Genomic DNA, 20,207 nt, shown 5'->3' with positions numbered 1-20,207 from the left:
TGAAACAAACGGATGCAAGAAACTGTTTCTCTTTCTAGAAAGATACATGTAGAACAATGATACTTTTGTATCTATGTAGTTCTGATTGTTATAAATCTAGCAGTTTTTCTGTTGTTTCTATGACATTCATAAGGTGATTAGGCTGATTTTTATTTAATTTCCACTGCTAACTTTTAAAAGTGTTAGTATACTTTTATATTATTATCTTGTTAAAATTCTATCACCAATTAACTGCTGCAGGATTCTCGTGATATCTGTTATAAAGTGTGTTGTCTGTATTTTTTTTCTAGATTTATTTCATAACAAATTTTAAGAAAGATAGTGCGATTCTAGTAAAAATGTTTTTTGCTCAAACTCTACAAAGGCAATGTGTGCCCGAAGATACTTCTTTTAGTTGATCTATAAGTATATTGCTATTGAATTAATTTATTTTTATTAGCTTATAAAATTTTGATAGCGAATGGGACATGTTATATGATCCACACACAATGCCTCTGTAGAACCTAGGTCCTATTTTTTCTAATATTAGTTGAATTTTTCTCGTATATTTCAAGAAATGTGTTCCTTTCTTAACAAATTTTAAAAAATTGTTTTAATTTGTGCATACATGTTAAACAAAATTTTATTCTTATAAAATATATATTTCAATTGTTAAATATATTTAATATATTTTAAATGTTTGAAGTAACTTTTTTTTTTTTAAATCGTGGTTCCAATTTTTGTCTTTTTATTTTTGGAGTAAAAAATGTGATACTCAAGTACATTTTTAATTTATTGAATAATGGCCAGTTTTCAATGAATTATTTTAATTGCAGTTTCTGTATAAAATTAAAAAGCTTCAAATAAAGATATTCATCCAATTCTTTTGTTTTATATTAATGCTTGTTTCTCTGCGTTTCTACTCAGTTCTGGTAATGTGATCTAAAAAATTGAAGCTTTAAATACATAGTAATTTTTGTTTGATTTGGAAAAAAAATTAAATTTCTGACTTTTAAAGAAATCAGAAATACAAATACTGCAATTAAAAGAACCTATTATGGGAAAAAGTTTAATATGAATGCAACAATGTTCATCTGAAAATAAGAATTTCTTTCCATAATAAATCAAATAAAGACAAACTTGTTAGAAATCAAATCTTTCTTGGCTTTTGCAGTTCTTTTCTGTTTGTTTGTAGCCTTATTAATAAGAATTAATTTTTTTTTTTACTATGTACATATTTTTATTTGCTAGAGACCAATGCATAAATGAAATAATGTTACTTATATTTAAAAAAAGTACTAATTGACAGAAAGGCAGTTTTTAGTGCAAAGTTTATTTCACTTATAATTTAAATCTATTTAGAAGCTTGGTAATAAAAAATCTATAATGGTTAACAGTTTAGTTACTAATTATGAAATTATACAGTATTTACATTTCTTTTTTTTGTGATTAGCAGAAGCACCACATAGCATATACACTACAGTCTTAGAGAGGAAGAAAAAGGCACTTCACAAGTCCTTTTAGGTCAGTCTGGTAAAATTCTAAAATGAAAATAATAATTTCTATATGAAATAACAAATAAATACAAAAATTTTTTATAGCTGTATCAAAATAGAGGAACTTTCAATTTTTACTGAACAGAAGAATTCAGTAGAGGATCTCTTTCTACCACAAAAATATCAATACCATCATAAAAGCAAATAAATTAAAATTTGTATTAATCAATTATATTTATAAAGAAGAATTCATGTCCATTGGTGTTCTACAGGCACATTATTTGTACCGCATTTGGTCAAACAAACTTTGGAAAATGGGAAAGTGCACTTAGAAGTGAGAAAAGAATGTTTAATTATATTAAAATGATTTTATCTATTTTTAATAGCAGTTTAGTTACCTTATAATTTTTACATTTGTTTCATTTAAATATTTAATGGCTTGCTGAAAGCTAATGAAAAAAAATGTATTACCTGTACAATTTACAATAAAGAAAGTGGAGTTCAGTATCGCAAAAGACAATATATAGTTAAGATATAACTGTCAGGTTTAAGTTTAGTTATATTAACATCCCATTTTTTTAAAGCAACACTAAGGCTACTTTGAAACACAATCAGATGACAAGGACATTTGATCCTGATGGATTTAACGTGCACCAGACCCACTTACGCAACAGTTCCTTGGTGGAATCGGGTCTCAAAGCTGAAACCTCCCCACTGTCAGGATAATCAATTTTCCCCATCTCATTCTCTTTCTTACTCTGTTAAAAGCTATAAAACATTTGATGCAACAATGAAAATATTATGTAAAAAATTGCTTTTATGTGCACGTTCTTACCGAAATTTTAATGATTTTTGTGATAACAACTAAAAGACAAAGATAATTTAGCTTAAATGGTTTGGCTGGTCTGTAGAGAGCCAATATACATTTTTTATTATTAGTAGTAATAATAGTTCAATTCAGCTTAACAGTAAATTTCTACATATTCCCCAAAACTAAAGAATGATCAAATTATCTGTAACTGAATTTTTCACAATCTAATCGGGGAGGAGTGTATGAATTCAAATGATAAATTGTACACAGAGAATAACTATGAACTAATAGCATCTTTAAACAAAACACACTTTTAGTTCACAGCAACTCTAAAGCATGTATCTTTTTTGGAAATAATAATAATAATAATAAAAAAAAAAAACTGAAAAACTAGTTACCTTTCTTAGATTTGTAGTTATGTTGCACTACAATCTACAGTTACTTATTTTCATTAATTTGTACATATAATTTTCATTTTATTAAATTTGAATATATAAGTAGATAATAATGAATTAGAAAAAACTTATTTATTTTATAAAATTAAAACCTCGCATGAATAAAGTAAATACTATTACATACACAAATGTTAGACAAGATATACTTACTATGCTTTCTCCACATAATTTCCAGGAAAAATTCCAAACACACCAGTACGAACTGAAGTACCAACATACCATCCATCGTCGCACATTTCCACGACATAAATCATATCTCCTTCATTCAGCTCAAGCTCATCATCATTTTGAGGTTTGTAGCTGTATATGGCTTTATATCTAATGAGAAAATGAACATATTTCTAATTTTTTTTTTCTTAATGTAATTTTACAAAAAAAATAATAATATTTTGGTTTTTTCCACTTTTAAATACTAGCAATTAAAATATCTATTAACTTCATGCAAAAACGATGTTTAATATTTAAAGCTACATTAAAAACAGTAATTAAGTTAAAAGAAATTTTTTTTAACATGTTTAAATATCTCGGGTGTCCTTTCTGTTCTTATATAAATGGATAGAAACTATATATATAAAGATTAAAGAGTGGGATAATATAACATACTTATGTTTTCATTTAAGAAATTTGAATGCTAATTTTTAAAAGTAAAATACTTGGTTTAGATCATTTATATGATAATGAAATATGAACAAATAAAAGGTTTTGACTGATCAAACTGTTATAGTATTGTTTACTTTAAGATACTTGTAATTAAACATTTTTAAAAAAGTCATTAATGCATTATATCATATACCTCAGTAAAGACAGATCTTAAAATTTTCAAAATACTCACAAAATTGGTTCCATGAGACTATATCCTTTCTTCCCACGAGCAAGAAGTTTAGATCTTGCAGTTTCTACCTGTATAGATAAAATCATAATGATACATGAAATATCCCTGCATTCATCCATAAGATCCAATATTAATAAAATGTACTCATTAGAATTAAATTTTATTGCAGAAAAGATATAAATTACAGACAATAATACTTCCACTGTAGATATTTTGATACTTACATGGATTGCACTTTCTACTGAAGGGCTTCTAGTATTATTTGAATAAGGGGACGAAGAATTGGAGTTTGTTTCAGAACTGCTCCTGAAATTTAAAAATTGCCAGAATTATAATTAAAATAAATTATCTGGCATTGTTTTTTAAAACACAAAACAGCAATAGACCCTACCTTGGAGACTTTAGACATGATTTTGGTGGAGTTGGAGTAACAACAGGAGTTGGTAATGCACCTAGGAAAAAAAAAATTAATTTAGATGAAGTAATGTTTTAAAACATCAGAAAAACAGTGGGATATTAATAAAATTTACATTTTGAAATTCATATGCCTTGGGGCAGATTATGTAATATTAACACATGGATTATCATACTTTTTCAAATTTGGCCTTTCTCATACACATGAAACTGTTTTAAAAATATCTGATGCATGACTTGAATATGGCACAGCTACAAAAGGTAGAAAGCCCCCCCCCCCAGAGGTATTAAAATGATTTTATTCGCCATTTCCTATCCTTTCTATATCTGAAAAATACATTCAGCATTTGCTAAGGACTGCATACTGTTCGGTTATATCACTGCCAGGTCTGACAAATGTCTACACAATTCTCTCATAGTAGCAAATTTGTTCATGGCCAACCATGTGACATTTATTTACTCTCCGTATCTGTTTGTTCTTTAAGTGTGTAATAAAGAACTTTGATATCCGAATTTTTTTGTAATATTTAATCAAATGTTCAAGATCTAGCAAATCAATTTACAATTTAAAAACTGAATCTTAAAAGGGGGGGGGGAAGACATGGTATACTGATTGGGTGCATTAAAATTTTAAAAGGATTAAACTATGAAACAAAATGGGTCGAATAGTTAAAAACGTGCGAAGTCTACGTGTGAAGACAAATTTTTGAAAAAACTGTTTAATTTTCATTTTTAGTTTATTTTTTAGGTTATTGCAATTCAAAACAATGAATAATACCATTTAAAAAGTTTTATGTAATTTGCAACTCAGTCAAATGGGGAAATTTGGGTAAAAAACTGTGAAAATTGGTGTAAAACGCAAAACATCCTAACAAGAATTCTAATCAAAATTTTCAAATTCTTTTTCAACAAAATATAGTTAGAGCTTTAGTGAAGGCAATGAACTAGGATCTAAGAAATATTTGCATTTATAAGAAAGTTATAGCAGTTCGAGTATTTCCTAACTGAAAATTTATCAAAATTCTTATGCATAAACAACATTAATGAGCTCTAAATAAAAAACTATTCATCTCAAAACTATAATCCTAGTTCATTGCCTTTAGGATAGTATAAATAACATACATACAAAATTTCATTAAAAAATATTCATAATATTTTGAGATATCATGTTTTGCGTATCAAAATTTTTACAAAATTAAAGTTCCTCAAAAAATGCATTTAAAGTTTTTAATTGTGTTTTATGAAAAATATCTCTCTTTATTTTTATTAATATTCACCACATTTATATGATACACCTTCTTTGTTAACAATTTTATCTGTTTTCTTCTTTCTAACAGCTCTTAATTTTTTCCTGGCAACTTTTGTTGTACCCAATGACTGCCTTTTTGACGTGATGATTCTTTCTTTATCGAGAGAAAGGAAGTGTCTCAGGGTATAATCCCCAGGAGTTATTCCCAGTTCAAAAAAAATTGCCAAGAGACCATAAAATCCATCATTGAAAATTATTGCAGTTATTGATGCTCCCAAACGTAAAGTCTGTAGCTCCACAAATGTGTTTTTGGGAATTATTGTCCACAAAAGATTATTGAAGCTTTCATTGGCATTTTGAGTCTTACCGTGTAAGCATTTTTTCAATAAGTTTTGATCGCATAGCTGCATATATGTTGGCTTAATGATTTTAATAATGTTCTTTGGAAGACCTGCATTTGTTTCTTTAAATTTTTTTCCACAGGAAATTGCACGTTGATATTTACACCAACTGTCCTTTCCTGTTGGGCACTGTCCATGCATGGGATGTTTATTATTAGAACATGTATGAGCAAATGCAGCAATGGTTGCACTCTGCATTTGCAATAAATTCCCTGCATTAGCTCTAATTGCTATCCCATAGTAATTTTGCAACTTATTTATGAAGGAGTCTGTTAATTTCCCTTTGCCACCAAGAGATTTATTCGATGACTTTAATTTTCTCAAACGAGTGCCTACTCGCTTCTGAATATGGCCAATGCATTCCAGTTTTGAAACGGAATCTTTCCCATAAATGTCTTTAACTGTATCATAGCCCTTAGAGTCACCATCTCCATAGTATTGTGAATAAATGAGTTTACGACAACTCTTGGAACGCTCAAATATTCTGTAAGCACCAAGCACTTCCATACTTCCAGATGAACCCTTATGATTTGCACACTGATGTTTTGATGCACATGATAAATTCAGCTTTTTCGTGTGACACCATTGGCAAAACTGAGACATCACTTCAATATCCAGCACCTTACCACATGTCACAGAGATTGCACTCACTACTCCATTCAGTGATGAAAACCCTCTCCGTTGCCATGTTCCATCAACAGATACACCACATTCAGTAATAGCAGCAGGGTTTTTATTGTCTTTTAACTCAGTAGCAGCAATATTCATTGAATTTTCTGCAACAGAACGAGCAGCACGAAGAAGCTTCAGTTCCTGCATTCTGAATGCTTGTTTGGAAAGAAAAGATGGAAATTTGAGGGTAGCAAAAAATTTCTTTCCAGCTGTATAACCCTTTCCAATGATTCTAAGTGCACACACAAGTCGAGTGTTTATTTCATTGGATGTGTTTTTCTTTTTAGATGAAGAAAAACCTTTGTAAAAGGAGCAATTCTTGCATTTGAGGCAGAAATTCGAACACAATCCAAAGGTAGAATCCTCTATCAAATACAAGTTGCTTTTGAAGCATAAAGGACAACATAAAAGAGTAAAAACACTTATTAATATCTCGATATCCATAATTCAAAATCCAGAAAGGTTATTTGTTTTCAAATCAGGAACATTATCTTCACATAACTGCGAATTCAGCAGTTTCTTTTCGCTGCAAGTCTTTTGTTTTGAATCTGATACACCAACAGAGTCTGCAGCTTGCATGGAAGAAGAATGCCTATTTCCATGAAACTTTCGTTTCTTACTTCTGTTAATGCTTTTTCCACCCATTTAAAACACTTTTTAAACAAAAAGCAATAAATATTCAAATCAAACTAAGCTGTATTCACTCGAAAAAGCAAAGTAAATAAACATATAACACGAGACGAGCAGATGTTTTCAAACGTAAACAATGTTCGAGAAGCAGCTGTTGCCAATCTTTTCTGTATATAAAGAGCTGAAAATTAATTCAAATTTAGGTGGCTTGCACATAGTTTTGTATAAATTTAAAAAAATAATTAATTTATGATTTTAGGAGCGTATGTTTGATGAAACGACGAAAAACATTCAACTTCCGGTAAGCACTTCCGGTTTCGTTTTCGACTCTTTTGAATTACATAAATCTTCATATCTCCATTTCTATCAATCGTAGGAGAAAAATAAATACAGATTTAGAAAGCTAAATAAATGCACTTTAAAATAAAAAAATAAAAAAAAAAAATTGTGAATTTTGACCAAAAGTGGCCTTTTAGACGTAGACAGATACCTTAAGTGTGTAATAAAGAACTTTGATATCCGAATTTTTTTGTAATATTTAATCAAATGTTCAAGATCTAGCAAATCAATTTACAATTTAAAAACTGAATCTTAAAAGGGGGGGGGGGAAAGACATGGTATACTGATTGGGTGCATTAAAATTTTAAAAGGATTAAACTATGAAACAAAATGGGTCGAATAGTTAAAAAAATTTCAAAAGACATTATATAAGGTTCAAACAAATAGACATTAATTTTTAAATAGATATATTTATTATATCTGCATTATTATACATATTTTTCCTTCTCAAAAACTTTAATCTTAATCCTCTGAAGTACTTAATGTTCTCCAACATGCAAGCAAACAATGTCTTCTAACTAACAAATTTTCAGATATAATTTTCTATACCCAAATTATTTTTCATAGTCAGATGCATTAACACACATTAAAAGTCTCATTTAATAAATTTTATACATCCTGTATAATCAAATTTAAAAAATAGCTTCGGTAATTTAATTTCTTTAAAGATAGCATTTTCCTTATTTTGAAAGCAGATAGAAATCATAATAAAGATCTAATTTCAATACTTACTTTTCTCAGATGGCTCCTGAAGGATTTGCAAATATGATGCTGGAATGATACCTTTTTTGTTATTGAATCGACATTCATACCAGTTAGCATCTACCCTTCTTATTAAATTCAGAAGATCTCCCTAAAATAAAATAAGTTTTTTCCCCTCACATATAATAATCAGAAATTTTTGAAACAAACATAACTGAAGTAAAACAGAATTGCAATCAATAATTAAATAAAAATTTTTTATTGAATATGCATATTTTTATTTCACATTTCTTAAAATATGGATGTGCAATTCATTCTTAAAGTTCTGTACTTTTTACAATATTCTATTAAGAAATTATAAGAAAAATTAAAAACTGTTTATTTTCTATTAGTACATTTAAAATTATCCAGGAAAATAATAACTTACTTTCTTCACAGATAATTCAACTGATGTTTGAGCTGTAAAGTCATATCGAACTTTAGCTGACCCTTCAGTAAATGATTTAATAGGTGTGGAAGTATGTTCAAGAGGTACAATCTATTAATAAAAGGGAGAAGGGTATCTGAATACATTTCTTAAAAAAGCTACAAAAATATTTGTTAAATTTATTGCATTAAACAGTTGGTACTCTTTTTGTTCAAATTTCTTTTATATATCTCTTTGTTTCCTTGGTATACAGTTCATTGCTTCAACTGTAAATATTAGAAATACAAATGGTAACAAATCCAAATTTTCAACTTGTATAATTAAATTGATATTTCCAAGGAAAAAGTTTTAAGTTTTAATAAAATTCCAAAAAAAGAGAAGCACGAGATTCAGCATCATAATAAGTGTGAAACAACAAATTATATATATATGCACATGTGTGAAAATCACATGTATATATACGCATATAAAACTTTGGTTAAAGAAGCAGTTACTGAATTTTTTAATGACTGCTTCTTTATGAATTTAAAATTTTATAGAGAAAATTTTTAGTTTTTATAAATATGTCTTTAAGACATATCAAGAGCAAAATGATGAACTGAGTAGATAAGCAAAAAGGACGAAAGAGTGAGAAAGAATTTTGATCTTGCATAGTTTTATAAGAAATCTGCAATTAGTATTTTGATTCCATGGGAAAATTAATATTCCATGCAATTATTAAGTTACAGTGAAGAGAGTAATTAGGAAAATATTTTAAATCATAGCTAATTTGAAATTATCACATATAGACAAAGAATTTTGCAATATTTTAGTAATAAATTGTGTTTTTCATGCATTTAGGAGGTACAAAAGTTGTCAGATAATATTTTAACTGAGTTTAAATTTTAATGATTTCCTTAAAAGGTGTACTTTAAGGTGCAAAAGTAAAAAATTTAAAAACTAATAAAGCACAATTTTTTTAAAAAAAAAGTACATTAAAAGAAATGTAAAAAAAATATTTTACCTCTTACATGGCAAAAGCATGTAAAGGAAAATGTTACTTTATTATTTCTTGAAATAAAGACTGTAAATTTTTATACTTATAATACAGAATTCAAAATGAAGTAGAAATAAATTAAGTGTTAATACCTCAACATAACTAATTGGAAAGATTCCAATGGATCCATTCTTTTCTCCTTCATACCAATTCTTATCTAGTTGTCGAGAAATAAGAACTACATCTCCTTTTTTCAATGAAATCTCTCTGAAAGAAGAAAAAAAAATTGCTTGCTAAAATTACGTTAACAAATAGTTGATAATTATTATCATTTTCATATTAATTCTTTTAATGACTTGAATATTAAATAGATGAATAAAATACAAAATGTTAAGAATAACTGATCATATTAACTACGAACATAGTAAAGAGAAGATATATACTTCTTTTTCTAAGCATTACATGCAGGCAATATATAAAAGAAAGTAATTCTTCTACTGTCAGAAAGTATGGTGTACATTTTAAAACATGTTACAATAAAAAGATTTAAGTTGGATTATTAAGTTAAGTTGGATTTAAAGATTAAGTGAAACACTTAAGGAAACTATTCATGCACTTAACATTTTTTTTTTTTTAAATAGCGTTTTTCGTCATTTAATTAGATATAATCATAAATGACACATAGAATATTTTTCACAGCTTCAAAAAAAGAATGTTCATATATAAATCTAGAATAAATATCAACATAACAAATGAAAAAAATATTCAACATACTTTGCACTTTCAGCATTAAAATCAAACAAAGCTCGAGCAAGAAGTTTTAAATCTGGTGATCTGGATGGAGATTTCAATATAGATCTTGATGGAGAAGACAATTGGCTGGATCTATATAAAGAACAAATAATGATCTAATGTTATTTGAAAAGAACTTCTTTGTTACTATAAATCTTAATAGTAATAACAAACAAAAATATAACGGCAAGAATACATCAGTATTTAATCTTGGTAGAAAAATGTCCGGAGTTCATTTTTGTGGTTTAGAAGTAAAAGCTGATATAGTGGATTCAAATAAATATAATACAATAAAAAACACTTTAGAAAGTTTTTTTAAAATTTATTTATTTTACATACATTTTTTTAATTTTACAACAATGAGGAATTGAAATTCATACCTTTATTACTTTTGTAAAGCAATAAATATTAAAAGTCCAAAATCAACAAATTTGAAACATATGTTTTTTCCTGAACCAGGAGCAGCTGTTGTGTTTATATATAGAAAGAAATAAGAAAATATTTTAATATTAAAAACAATAAATCTACTACTCACGATGGAGATAATCTGTGTTGCATTTCTGAGTGAATAGCATGTCTCATCTGAATCTCATAAGGCCCATTTGATTGCTTTTGAAAGAAATAAAAAAATATTTATATACATCATCTGAACACTGAAATTATATAAAGAAGGAATTCAAGAATTTTGATCTTAAAATTATATTTTAGAGATGTACATAATTAAAAAAAAATTATAACAATAAAGAATGAAAGGTTAATATAAAAAGATAATTTTATCATTCTCCAGAAATAAATAAAGTATTCATTGGCAATATGAATAAACATATAGTTTTAATATGATAGCTGAAATTTAACGTAATTAAAAGCTTATTAGCTTATTTAAAGAGCTTTTTTAGCACATAATGCTCCTGTAATGCCATGGCAAATATGAATAATAATAGAATAAGCTAAACATATCGATACAAATTAAAATTATCAAATGAAGGCGAATATTATATATATCATATAATATTTGCCTTTGGTGACAAGCGTGCTCATCCAAATTGACTTTTTAGGCAGTAAAACAATTAATATGGTATGTATTTTTAAAAAAATTCAACATGTTATTTGATATGATATATCATTAACTTTTGGGTATATTGTACAAGTATCAATGGTGAAAGAGCAAATAAATTTGTAGGATTTTTCATAGATTCCCAAAGGGTAACATTTATAATTTGCAACAAAACTGATAAAAAAAAATTGCTGATTTATTTTCTGATGTGCTAAAACTGCTTTTAATGACTTTTCCTGTAGGATTTTTCTGTTTTGTTTTAAATTTTTTCTCTCCAGCTTCTCTCACTACATAGAGCTGATCAGAAACGATGACTGAGATAATAATAATTATTATTGATCTATTATTAAAACTATTTTATAAATAAAAAAAAATCATCTCCCTCCTTTCTATGCAAGAATAACAGAAAGTTCATTTTAAAATCCCCTCCAGTCAATATAAGATATTTTTTTAAAAAAGGAAGAGATGATTATGACAAATTTACTATATCTAATTTAATATACTGATACGTTTATATACATTTAGATAAAACCATAAAATGATCTTATTTACAAGTAAAAAGTGAAATAGGGAATTCTAGGAATATAATCACTCATTCTAATGAGTTATTGCTATAATTACATAGCAATAACTCAGGAAAGAAATAGAAAATATAGGACAAGAGCATTTAATTCTTACCCTTCCCAAAATACACAGTAAATTATACCAATATGAGAATATATATCATATTTTACTACCAATGAGTAAATGTAATATATAGTTAATTGCATAGTTTCAGAATATCAAAAATAAATGTAGGTCAAATACTTCAAATGATTTGCATGATAATCTTACCTGACATAAATTGCTATCAGTTGTGTAATTAGGGGGCAAAGTTGAAGGCCTTGTTGCTAAAGAGTAGAGAAAAATTAATGGAATATATTAAAGATATCCGTCATTAGATAAAAGAGTGAGAAATAAAAATAATAAATTCATTCAATGATGTCACTTAAAGATCGAATATGAATTGATTAAACACCAATAATATAAAAATAATTTCTTATGAAATTTTAAACTTTTGATATGTTTTAATTTCTGGCGGAAGCATACCTTGACATATGGTAGGTCCATTATAATTCAAAGGAGGAGGTGGAAGTGGTCCAATAACTGGCTCTAAAAAGAAACAGAAGTTTTTAAAAAAAATTTTCTGTCAAGACAGAAAATTATTCCAAATCCTGAAATAATAAGAATAATATTTGAAAACAGAAATTCTTAAAAAAAAAAAAAAAAAAAAAAAAAACTTTCATTTATTTATAACTATTTTTTGCTACTAAATTAGAACAAGTATAAATTTTGATAAAAAGCAACAACAAACATGATTAAATAAAACATAATTGTATTTAAACCTTTCACATAAAAGTATGTCTGTAGTATAAGCATCCTATATATCCAAAAACTATAATGAACTAAATTACAGTAATTTTTGAATTACAGAATTACAGTAACATTTGATAAATTTAAGCAGTTTTATATTGATTAATTTTTCCAGTGATCATTTGAATATCCTATTAGCATGATGTTAAAATATAGCTAACAATTCAAATTTAATTCAGTTAATTCCAAGTCAAAAACTAAAATTTGCAAAAAAATGTTTTGTTTTTAGAATTATTTTGATTAATAATTATGAGCAAATAATTCCTTGTTTCAATCTTGCGAAATTCCAAAATTATTCTGACAAATTATTTAAAACTATTAACCTTTTGGTCTCTCAGGAGCAGGTTTTCCAAGGCCAAATTGTGGAACATCTCCTCCTTTCTGTATTTCTTTATACCATACTTTTTGCTGTTCAGGATCTGGACCATCTGACAGCGATAAATTCCTTATGAAATTATTTTCTTGTTCATAGCCATTCTTGAATTCACTAGAATGAATTAATATTTTAAAATGTTAATAAAATTATAATTAATTATTCATATTGGGAGTAAAATTAAGAGTATTACAAAACAAAAGGTAAATTCATTCATGCTATACTTACTATGAAGGTTTGGGAGCATTCAATGGTGGAAGATATCTCTTGGAACCCTAAAATAATATGAAAATTTTTTAAATAAAATAATTCACAGGTTTTTAAAAAACTGAAAAGTTCAAAAGATTGTTATGAATGACAATTATGAAATTTCTAACAAATATTTTCAAAAAAATATGAAGATCTTTCAAATGCTTTCAAAAAAGAAAAGAAAAGATGAAGAGCATGAAGATCAAAACACTTTAAATAAATTCTAAACATGAGAAACTTTTTCAACAGTTATTAGTTTTTCATTAAACATCAGTGATTCTGCTACAAAATACTCACATATGAATAGATGTCAAAGTAATATCTTTTTATCAATTGAATTCAAGATCATTAAAATTTAAGACACTTCATCAATGGTCATTTATTTCAAAAAAAAAAAAAAAAAAGAAAGAAAGAAAGAAAGAAAAAAGAAAAGAAAAGAAATAGTATGACACTTACATAAGTTATTTCATCATCAGTAACAGAAGAATTTCCAGGTTCATAATCTTCGATAAGACGAGGTCGAACATTATATACTTCAATGGATGACTTTGCAGATGGTGGATAATTTTGTTTATACCTTTGTTTAAAAAGAAGTTTTAAATATTAAAATTCTGAATTTCATTTAAATACTTTTAAATAGAAGAACACATGAAAATAAAACTTTTTATAAGAGATGCAAAATATCAGTTTAAATAAAATTAACTATATGTCAAAGATAAAAGGTTATGAATAAAAATAATAACAAAATAGTACGAACAATTTTTAAGATTTTATTAATAAAAAATTATATAACATTTTTCTTTATACAGATTATTTAATTATGTATAGAATTAGAAGAGAAAAATAATTGAAAAGAAGCAATTTGCATTATGCATTTAATCCAAGTCCATAAAAAATGTTCATATATATATAATTTGATATAAAAATAATGACAAAAATACTTCAAAAAGAAATTAAATTATATTTGAAAACTAATGTTAAAAATACCACACTCATATTTGCAAAACTAATAGAAGAGAACTTTAGAAGATCACAAAAATGAATAAATAACATGTTTTTTTTAAAAAAAAAATACACAAATTTTCTTAATGTAGAATATTTTTAAAAAATATATTCAGTTAAATTTCTAAATAATAATAACAAAAACTTTATAAAAAAATGATATTATTCGAAGATAACAACTTACAAACTATCAGTAGTTTTTGAAGAATTATTTCCAGATCGATTGCCAAGTGTAGCAGATTTCTTTTGAAAAGACTTATCTAAAGTATAAAAAAAAAAAAAAAAAAAAAAAAATTGAGGAAATTTTAAGTGATACATTATAAACAACATATTTATGTAGTCATAACTGTATTTAAACAAGTTGTTACCTTTTCTACTTGTTTCAGGTTCAGAACTATAACCAACTGTATATTCTTGGCCATCTAAGGAGAAAAAAAATTAATATTAATAAATCAAATTTTAAAAATTAACAATAATGTGTATGATTTAAAGTATGCTTTCAAAATATAAAATTACATTACCAAGAGCTGAATCAACTTTATGAAGAGATTTAAACATCGTCTTGTACCAATTATGCATATTTTCTTTCTTTACACTCTGAGAAAATAAAAATGTATGTACATAAGAATAAAAAAATGGAAATAAAATACTAAGAAACAAAAGCCAATTTTTTGGATAAATTCCACAATAGAAAAATCCTAATAATAAACAATAACACTCCATTTTCACTCTTCTCATACAAAATGCTCCTTATATGAATTAAAAACCCACAGACAGGGAGATTGATTGAAATATAAATATGTCATACATTAGATATTATGAATGAATAATTTTTAGAATTAATTTAACAGTAACATCTACATTCTGGATATAATCATAAACTAAAGTGATTTCCTAAAATCAGATTTATAAATAACATTTTTCAACAGTAGATGCTAAATTCATTGCCCTTCTATTGCTTTATAAATATACATATAATTTCAAAATTATTCAGCAATCTAAGACAATATTTCTCATGTTAATTATGTGCTTTTTAAGACTTAAAATTTTTTTTTCATAAATATATTACAAGAAAAAGTTTACTTACATTCCGAAGACCAATAGGAATACCATCTTCAGTAGGTCCTATACCTTCATATTTAGGAGGAGCAGGGATAAATTTTGTTGTTGTTGTTGTTTCCTTTAGCATTTCCTTAACAGGAATGGCATAGTATTTATCAGTATGAACTTTATCTCCATCAACAGTTACCTTTTTGTCTAACAAAACAGCACCAGGTGGAGGAGGTTCATCTATAAAAAATAATAGAAATAGAAAATTCAGCAAATATATAAATGTAAAAAATAAAATGTTAGTTTTTAACAGAATATGTACATGCAAAAAGATAGGCTATAAAAAATAAGATTGATAAAATTAATCGTACCATACTTATTTCAAATACAATACTAACATGTTTGATATCATTCATTTCAAAATTTATTTAAATTTAACGTGATAGTACAGAAATTTCAAAATTGTATTGTAGATTAAAAACCAGAATTTAGAAATTATAATAAGATTTCTAATCTTGGTTTGTAAAATAGAAGCATTAAATATTTATGAATAACAATGAAATGTAATAATAATAATTATTATTATTATTAACTTTTATAGCTTTAAAAATGGTAATGATATGACAACATGGTTCAGCTGTTAGTTATCAGAAGATAAGTGGCAGAGAATAACAAAGGCAGATTCCCAATATTAAATGAAGCGCTACTTTAAATCAGTAATGCAGCAATCTTTCAACCATTTTTTTATTATAAATATATATATATATATACAATTTTTTTTAAATGAAAAATGTCTATTCATACTAAAATTATAAAAACCTTTTTTTTTATTGTGTAATATAATTTTTTGAAATTTTTAAGTATTTTCAAGAAGTTATATTACTGAAAAGTAAATGAAAACAAGGATTTTAAAATACAGACTAAAAAGAGCAAAAATGTGCATATTTGTGGGTTTTTTTTAATTCTAAAAAGAATAACTATTAATTTATACCTGTAAGAATTGTTTTTGATGAAAATGAATGGTCTCTGCCATTGAAAGCATTCTCACTTTTCCCATTTGGTAACGACGAGCTACGTTCTTTTGTTTGTGTAGAGTATCCATTGCTCTTATAGTACTAAAAATGAAAAAAATTTCACATTACAAATAATATTTTACAATACTTTTATATAAGCATAAAATTCTCTGCTAATTGCTCATTTATGTGATTGTGTTTTTGTTAGTATATTTAACCATGATTTATAATAAAATATTCAACATTATTTTTCTAAGTATTTTCCTTATAATTCAATTTATAATAATTAAAATAAGTTTATAAAATTACTACTAATAATCATAATTAATTTAAAAATAATACTGCAAATAAGTAATAAAACCTCATTAAAGTTATAAAATATTCCTTTTATATCTTTTTAAATAAAGGTATAAAAAAAGAAATAGTCACAGAATGAATGAAATGAAGTCTGCTACTACGTCAACAGAGAGATTAGTTTCTTATAGATTATGTAAAAAAAAAAAAAAAAAAAAAAAAAAAAGACCTTGCTTTAAAAGAAAAAAAAAAGTTTAAGAAGTAAATAATTTTATAATAGATAAAAAAAACCCATTCGATACTTTAAGATATACATAATTTATTTTGTGAATCTATTGAAACATACCACATCTGTTGTTGCATTCGGAGAAGTCTGATTCATGTAAGAAGTTTCTCCATTACTGACAGTTCGTTTTACTATAAAAAAAATAAATAAATTACATATAATTTTATCACATATTTAAATTATTTATTTAAAAAAATGCACAACTATAGAAAAACTCCAATTAGAGTCCCTTATGAAATAAACAACAGCCACACATACACACACAAAAAAAAGTTATAAAGATTAAATGACAAAAATTTTATAAAGCATATTAAAACATAATAAGTATATATAGTTGATCTGAAACCAACAACAAGAAAAAAGATTAAGATTTTGAAGTCTGAACCCTAAAAACATTAAAAATTTATAAGAGATTTAAAAACTAAATATATTCAATCTTAAATATATTAAAATGCTGCATGACTTTTACAGACTGTCAATCAAAATAAAAAACAGTGAATTTTCAAAAACCAAATATAATCACTGATAAAAACATTAAAAAAACACATTAAAAATTAATTGCATCTAATCCTCAAACACATTAAGAATCTAAATATTTTAAACATTTAATTTTAAAAACATCACACAACATAATAAAAACACACTTTTCAACAAACTTGAATATTTTACAAAATATATGTAGTGAGAATTTATTTGTATAGTTAAATTTTACAAATACATTCGCATACAAGCTCTTGATTCTATATATTCTAGCTGGTAGGCAAAACGTACAGAGCTTAATATGCCATTGATGACTTTATAATAAAACAGAACAAAAAGATCAGACTAGATTTCAATCAGGAAATGTCAAAATATATTACAGTTGCATGCTCAAGATATATTATATGAATAAAGATAATTATCTTTGTAATACAATATGATTTTCATTCTCATAAAACACCTCCTTTACTATACCTTCATTAAAAGTGGATTGCACAATAGTTTATAGACTATTCAATTAGTGAACTGCTTAAAGTTGGGAAAAAACGTTCAAGTTATTTTTCATTTCTTTTTAATAAAACAACTTCATTAATAAATCATATATTTCAAATAAATTCTGTTTGATTTTAGAAATGTTTATTTTAATAAAATAAGAATTTAATTACATGCATATGATGAAATGCCAATAGCACAATTGAAAAATACTTTTGAGCTTTTTCAAATTAAACAACAAACGCAAAACGAAACTAACGTAAACACTGATCGTTACAAATACAGTTAAGAAAAAAATTTAGATGAATGGAAAAATGATAGCATATTGTGATAGAATATATAAATTTCACATAAGATTTGAGGCAGAATAAAATCTAAGAGAAGACATTAAGACAATGAAAATGAAATATTTATTAATAAACACATATGGGAAAACTTTAACAAATCCTATTGTTCAAATCACCAGCTTTTCAAAGCAGCGAGGTAGCGACAGGAGAAAATGCCCCTGGAGTTAGATATAAAGACGCAATTAGGTAACAAGATATAGAATTTTATTTCGTATATATTATGTTTAATGTTGGATTCTAATCTTGACTGTTGGAGGTTGCTCTCCAAACAACTGTCGTTCAATACATTCAATATTGCAAGAAGGCCACTCATTTCCATATTTAGGAATTATTTTACTTCAGATACAACCTCGTGCTTTGGGTTGCTTTTGCCAATCGTTGTCATACTTTTCTTTTGCCACGAGTCCTTAATGCTGATTTAGCTAGAAACGCTAAATCAAAAAAGGCAACATGTGAACTGTAAAAAAAAAAAGAGGAGGGAAAAAAACCCCTTTAAGAAACGGGGGCAAATTGCCATTCTTTTGTTCCAAGTAATTCGCATTCACTGATGTGTTTAAAGGTTCTTAGGATTGGTAATTAGGATTTTAGCACCCTGAACGTCAGATTAAGGGAGCAACCCAACCAGTTCTGTCATTAAGTAGAGTTTTTATATCCAAAAATTGACGGAAGAAATTGGTGGAAGCGGTGGGTGGAAACAGATATTATGAACCAGCTGTCTTTTACTCTCCCTATGCCAATATTCATAATTTCAGGGAAAACGCTAGAAAGGGGGAAAAGGTATATACATGCCCCGAACATGCTAAGCCATTAATGACAGTCAAAGGCGAAAAAATTATCCTATGTTTGGGTGCCACTTTCCCTTGTTACACCTTCGTTATTATATTAGTCACAACTTTTTGAAGAATCGAAACAATTGTGTTCTAATTCAGGACTGAAAAGAATAAGTTAAATTAAGAATTTGCATGTAAATTGTTATATTGAAAAATATGTAGCAGTTATAGAAAAATTAAATCAGGAAATTAATTTTACTAATTAGTATTTACAATAATGAGCTCACTTTCTTTTTTCAGAATTTCATTTTCTCACGCAAATGATGGAGGTCATACGAAAAATTATTTATTAATTACCGATGGATCTTGCAAAATGAAGAATATGTAGGCTGATATTTGCATTAATTATTATCTGTTTGAATATTTGATCAAAACCTGGAACATTTTTTTTTTCAATACTTGTCTATAATTATTTTAAAAATCATTATTTTCAGAACTTTGAAATACAGAGAATTCTGACTGATTTGATTGTTGATTTGATTAAGGTTAAGCTTACTTTCATAAATGTTAACATGTTTCAGTACGCAAAATTTTACACATCACATTTACATGTATTTTATAGTCACAATTTTTTAAAAATTATTGCGCATTTTTAATGATTAATTGCATTTATCTTGTTTCATTTTGTAATGAGCTTGTTACAGTTTTAAAACGTCTGTTGTGAAATTATTTAAATGATTTCAGTTACGTTGAAATGTAAAATAAAAAAAAATGCCGCAATAATGTATATTTCGGCGTAATTTTAAGAAATATAACAAAATAAAGCAATTTTTTTTTTTTTTAAATTCGGAATAAATATTCATTACATTTTAATTCACAACGATACAAAATCAATATTTAACTAGGAGTTAAACAGTGCCAACCGATTTCAATGTTATATCTTTATGACAATTAAGTAAAACAAAAGTATTTTTCTCTCACATATGAAGTATACAATGTGAAAGTATTGCTATCGTTAAAAAGTTCCATCTTGAGACTTTGAAGAATATCTACGCTTTAGACTTTCCAGACTCGAAACACAATTTTAGAATTATTTATGTTGGTCCATCCGTCTATGAAAACAATAACTCAAAAAAACTTTCAGTAAGATGGATGAAATTTGGTATGTGGTCTTTACACCAAATTTGAAGATTTCTATCAAATTTCGAA

The 20,207-nt window shown here is 26.3% G+C and overlaps 1 protein-coding gene across 4 annotated transcripts in view; it reads right to left on the bottom strand.

The window, feature by feature from the left end:
* Positions 1 to 1,292: 1,292 nt before the first annotated feature.
* The window catches only part of LOC129962589 (mucin-2-like), a 120,182-nt gene continuing 101,267 nt past the window's right edge, over positions 1,293 to 20,207 (bottom strand). For all 4 annotated transcript variants that reach the window (XM_056076390.1, XM_056076391.1, XM_056076392.1 and 1 more), the window contains 21 exons: positions 16,970 to 17,040; positions 16,308 to 16,431; positions 15,354 to 15,556; positions 14,788 to 14,863; positions 14,635 to 14,688; positions 14,451 to 14,526; positions 13,721 to 13,841; positions 13,244 to 13,290; positions 12,966 to 13,129; positions 12,319 to 12,381; positions 12,064 to 12,119; positions 10,711 to 10,784; positions 10,158 to 10,268; positions 9,536 to 9,650; positions 8,408 to 8,518; positions 8,011 to 8,131; positions 3,965 to 4,025; positions 3,798 to 3,879; positions 3,574 to 3,641; positions 2,892 to 3,059; positions 1,293 to 1,520 (listed from right to left, as the gene is read on the bottom strand). In XM_056076390.1, coding sequence (XP_055932365.1) covers position 1,520; positions 2,892 to 3,059; positions 3,574 to 3,641; positions 3,798 to 3,879; positions 3,965 to 4,025; positions 8,011 to 8,131; positions 8,408 to 8,518; positions 9,536 to 9,650; positions 10,158 to 10,268; positions 10,711 to 10,784; positions 12,064 to 12,119; positions 12,319 to 12,381; positions 12,966 to 13,129; positions 13,244 to 13,290; positions 13,721 to 13,841; positions 14,451 to 14,526; positions 14,635 to 14,688; positions 14,788 to 14,863; positions 15,354 to 15,556; positions 16,308 to 16,431; positions 16,970 to 17,040 — 1,967 coding nt within the window. In that variant the 3' untranslated portion in view covers positions 1,293 to 1,519. The remainder of the gene's footprint in view (positions 1,521 to 2,891; positions 3,060 to 3,573; positions 3,642 to 3,797; positions 3,880 to 3,964; positions 4,026 to 8,010; positions 8,132 to 8,407; positions 8,519 to 9,535; positions 9,651 to 10,157; positions 10,269 to 10,710; positions 10,785 to 12,063; positions 12,120 to 12,318; positions 12,382 to 12,965; positions 13,130 to 13,243; positions 13,291 to 13,720; positions 13,842 to 14,450; positions 14,527 to 14,634; positions 14,689 to 14,787; positions 14,864 to 15,353; positions 15,557 to 16,307; positions 16,432 to 16,969; positions 17,041 to 20,207) is intronic.

The sequence above is a fragment of the Argiope bruennichi genome, chromosome 3 (genome assembly GCF_947563725.1).
Source record: "Argiope bruennichi chromosome 3, qqArgBrue1.1, whole genome shotgun sequence".
NCBI classification, from domain to species: Eukaryota; Metazoa; Arthropoda; class Arachnida; order Araneae; family Araneidae; genus Argiope; species Argiope bruennichi.
The sequence above is the reverse complement of the archived record's forward strand: the minus strand, read 5'-3'. Positions and strand labels throughout refer to the sequence as shown.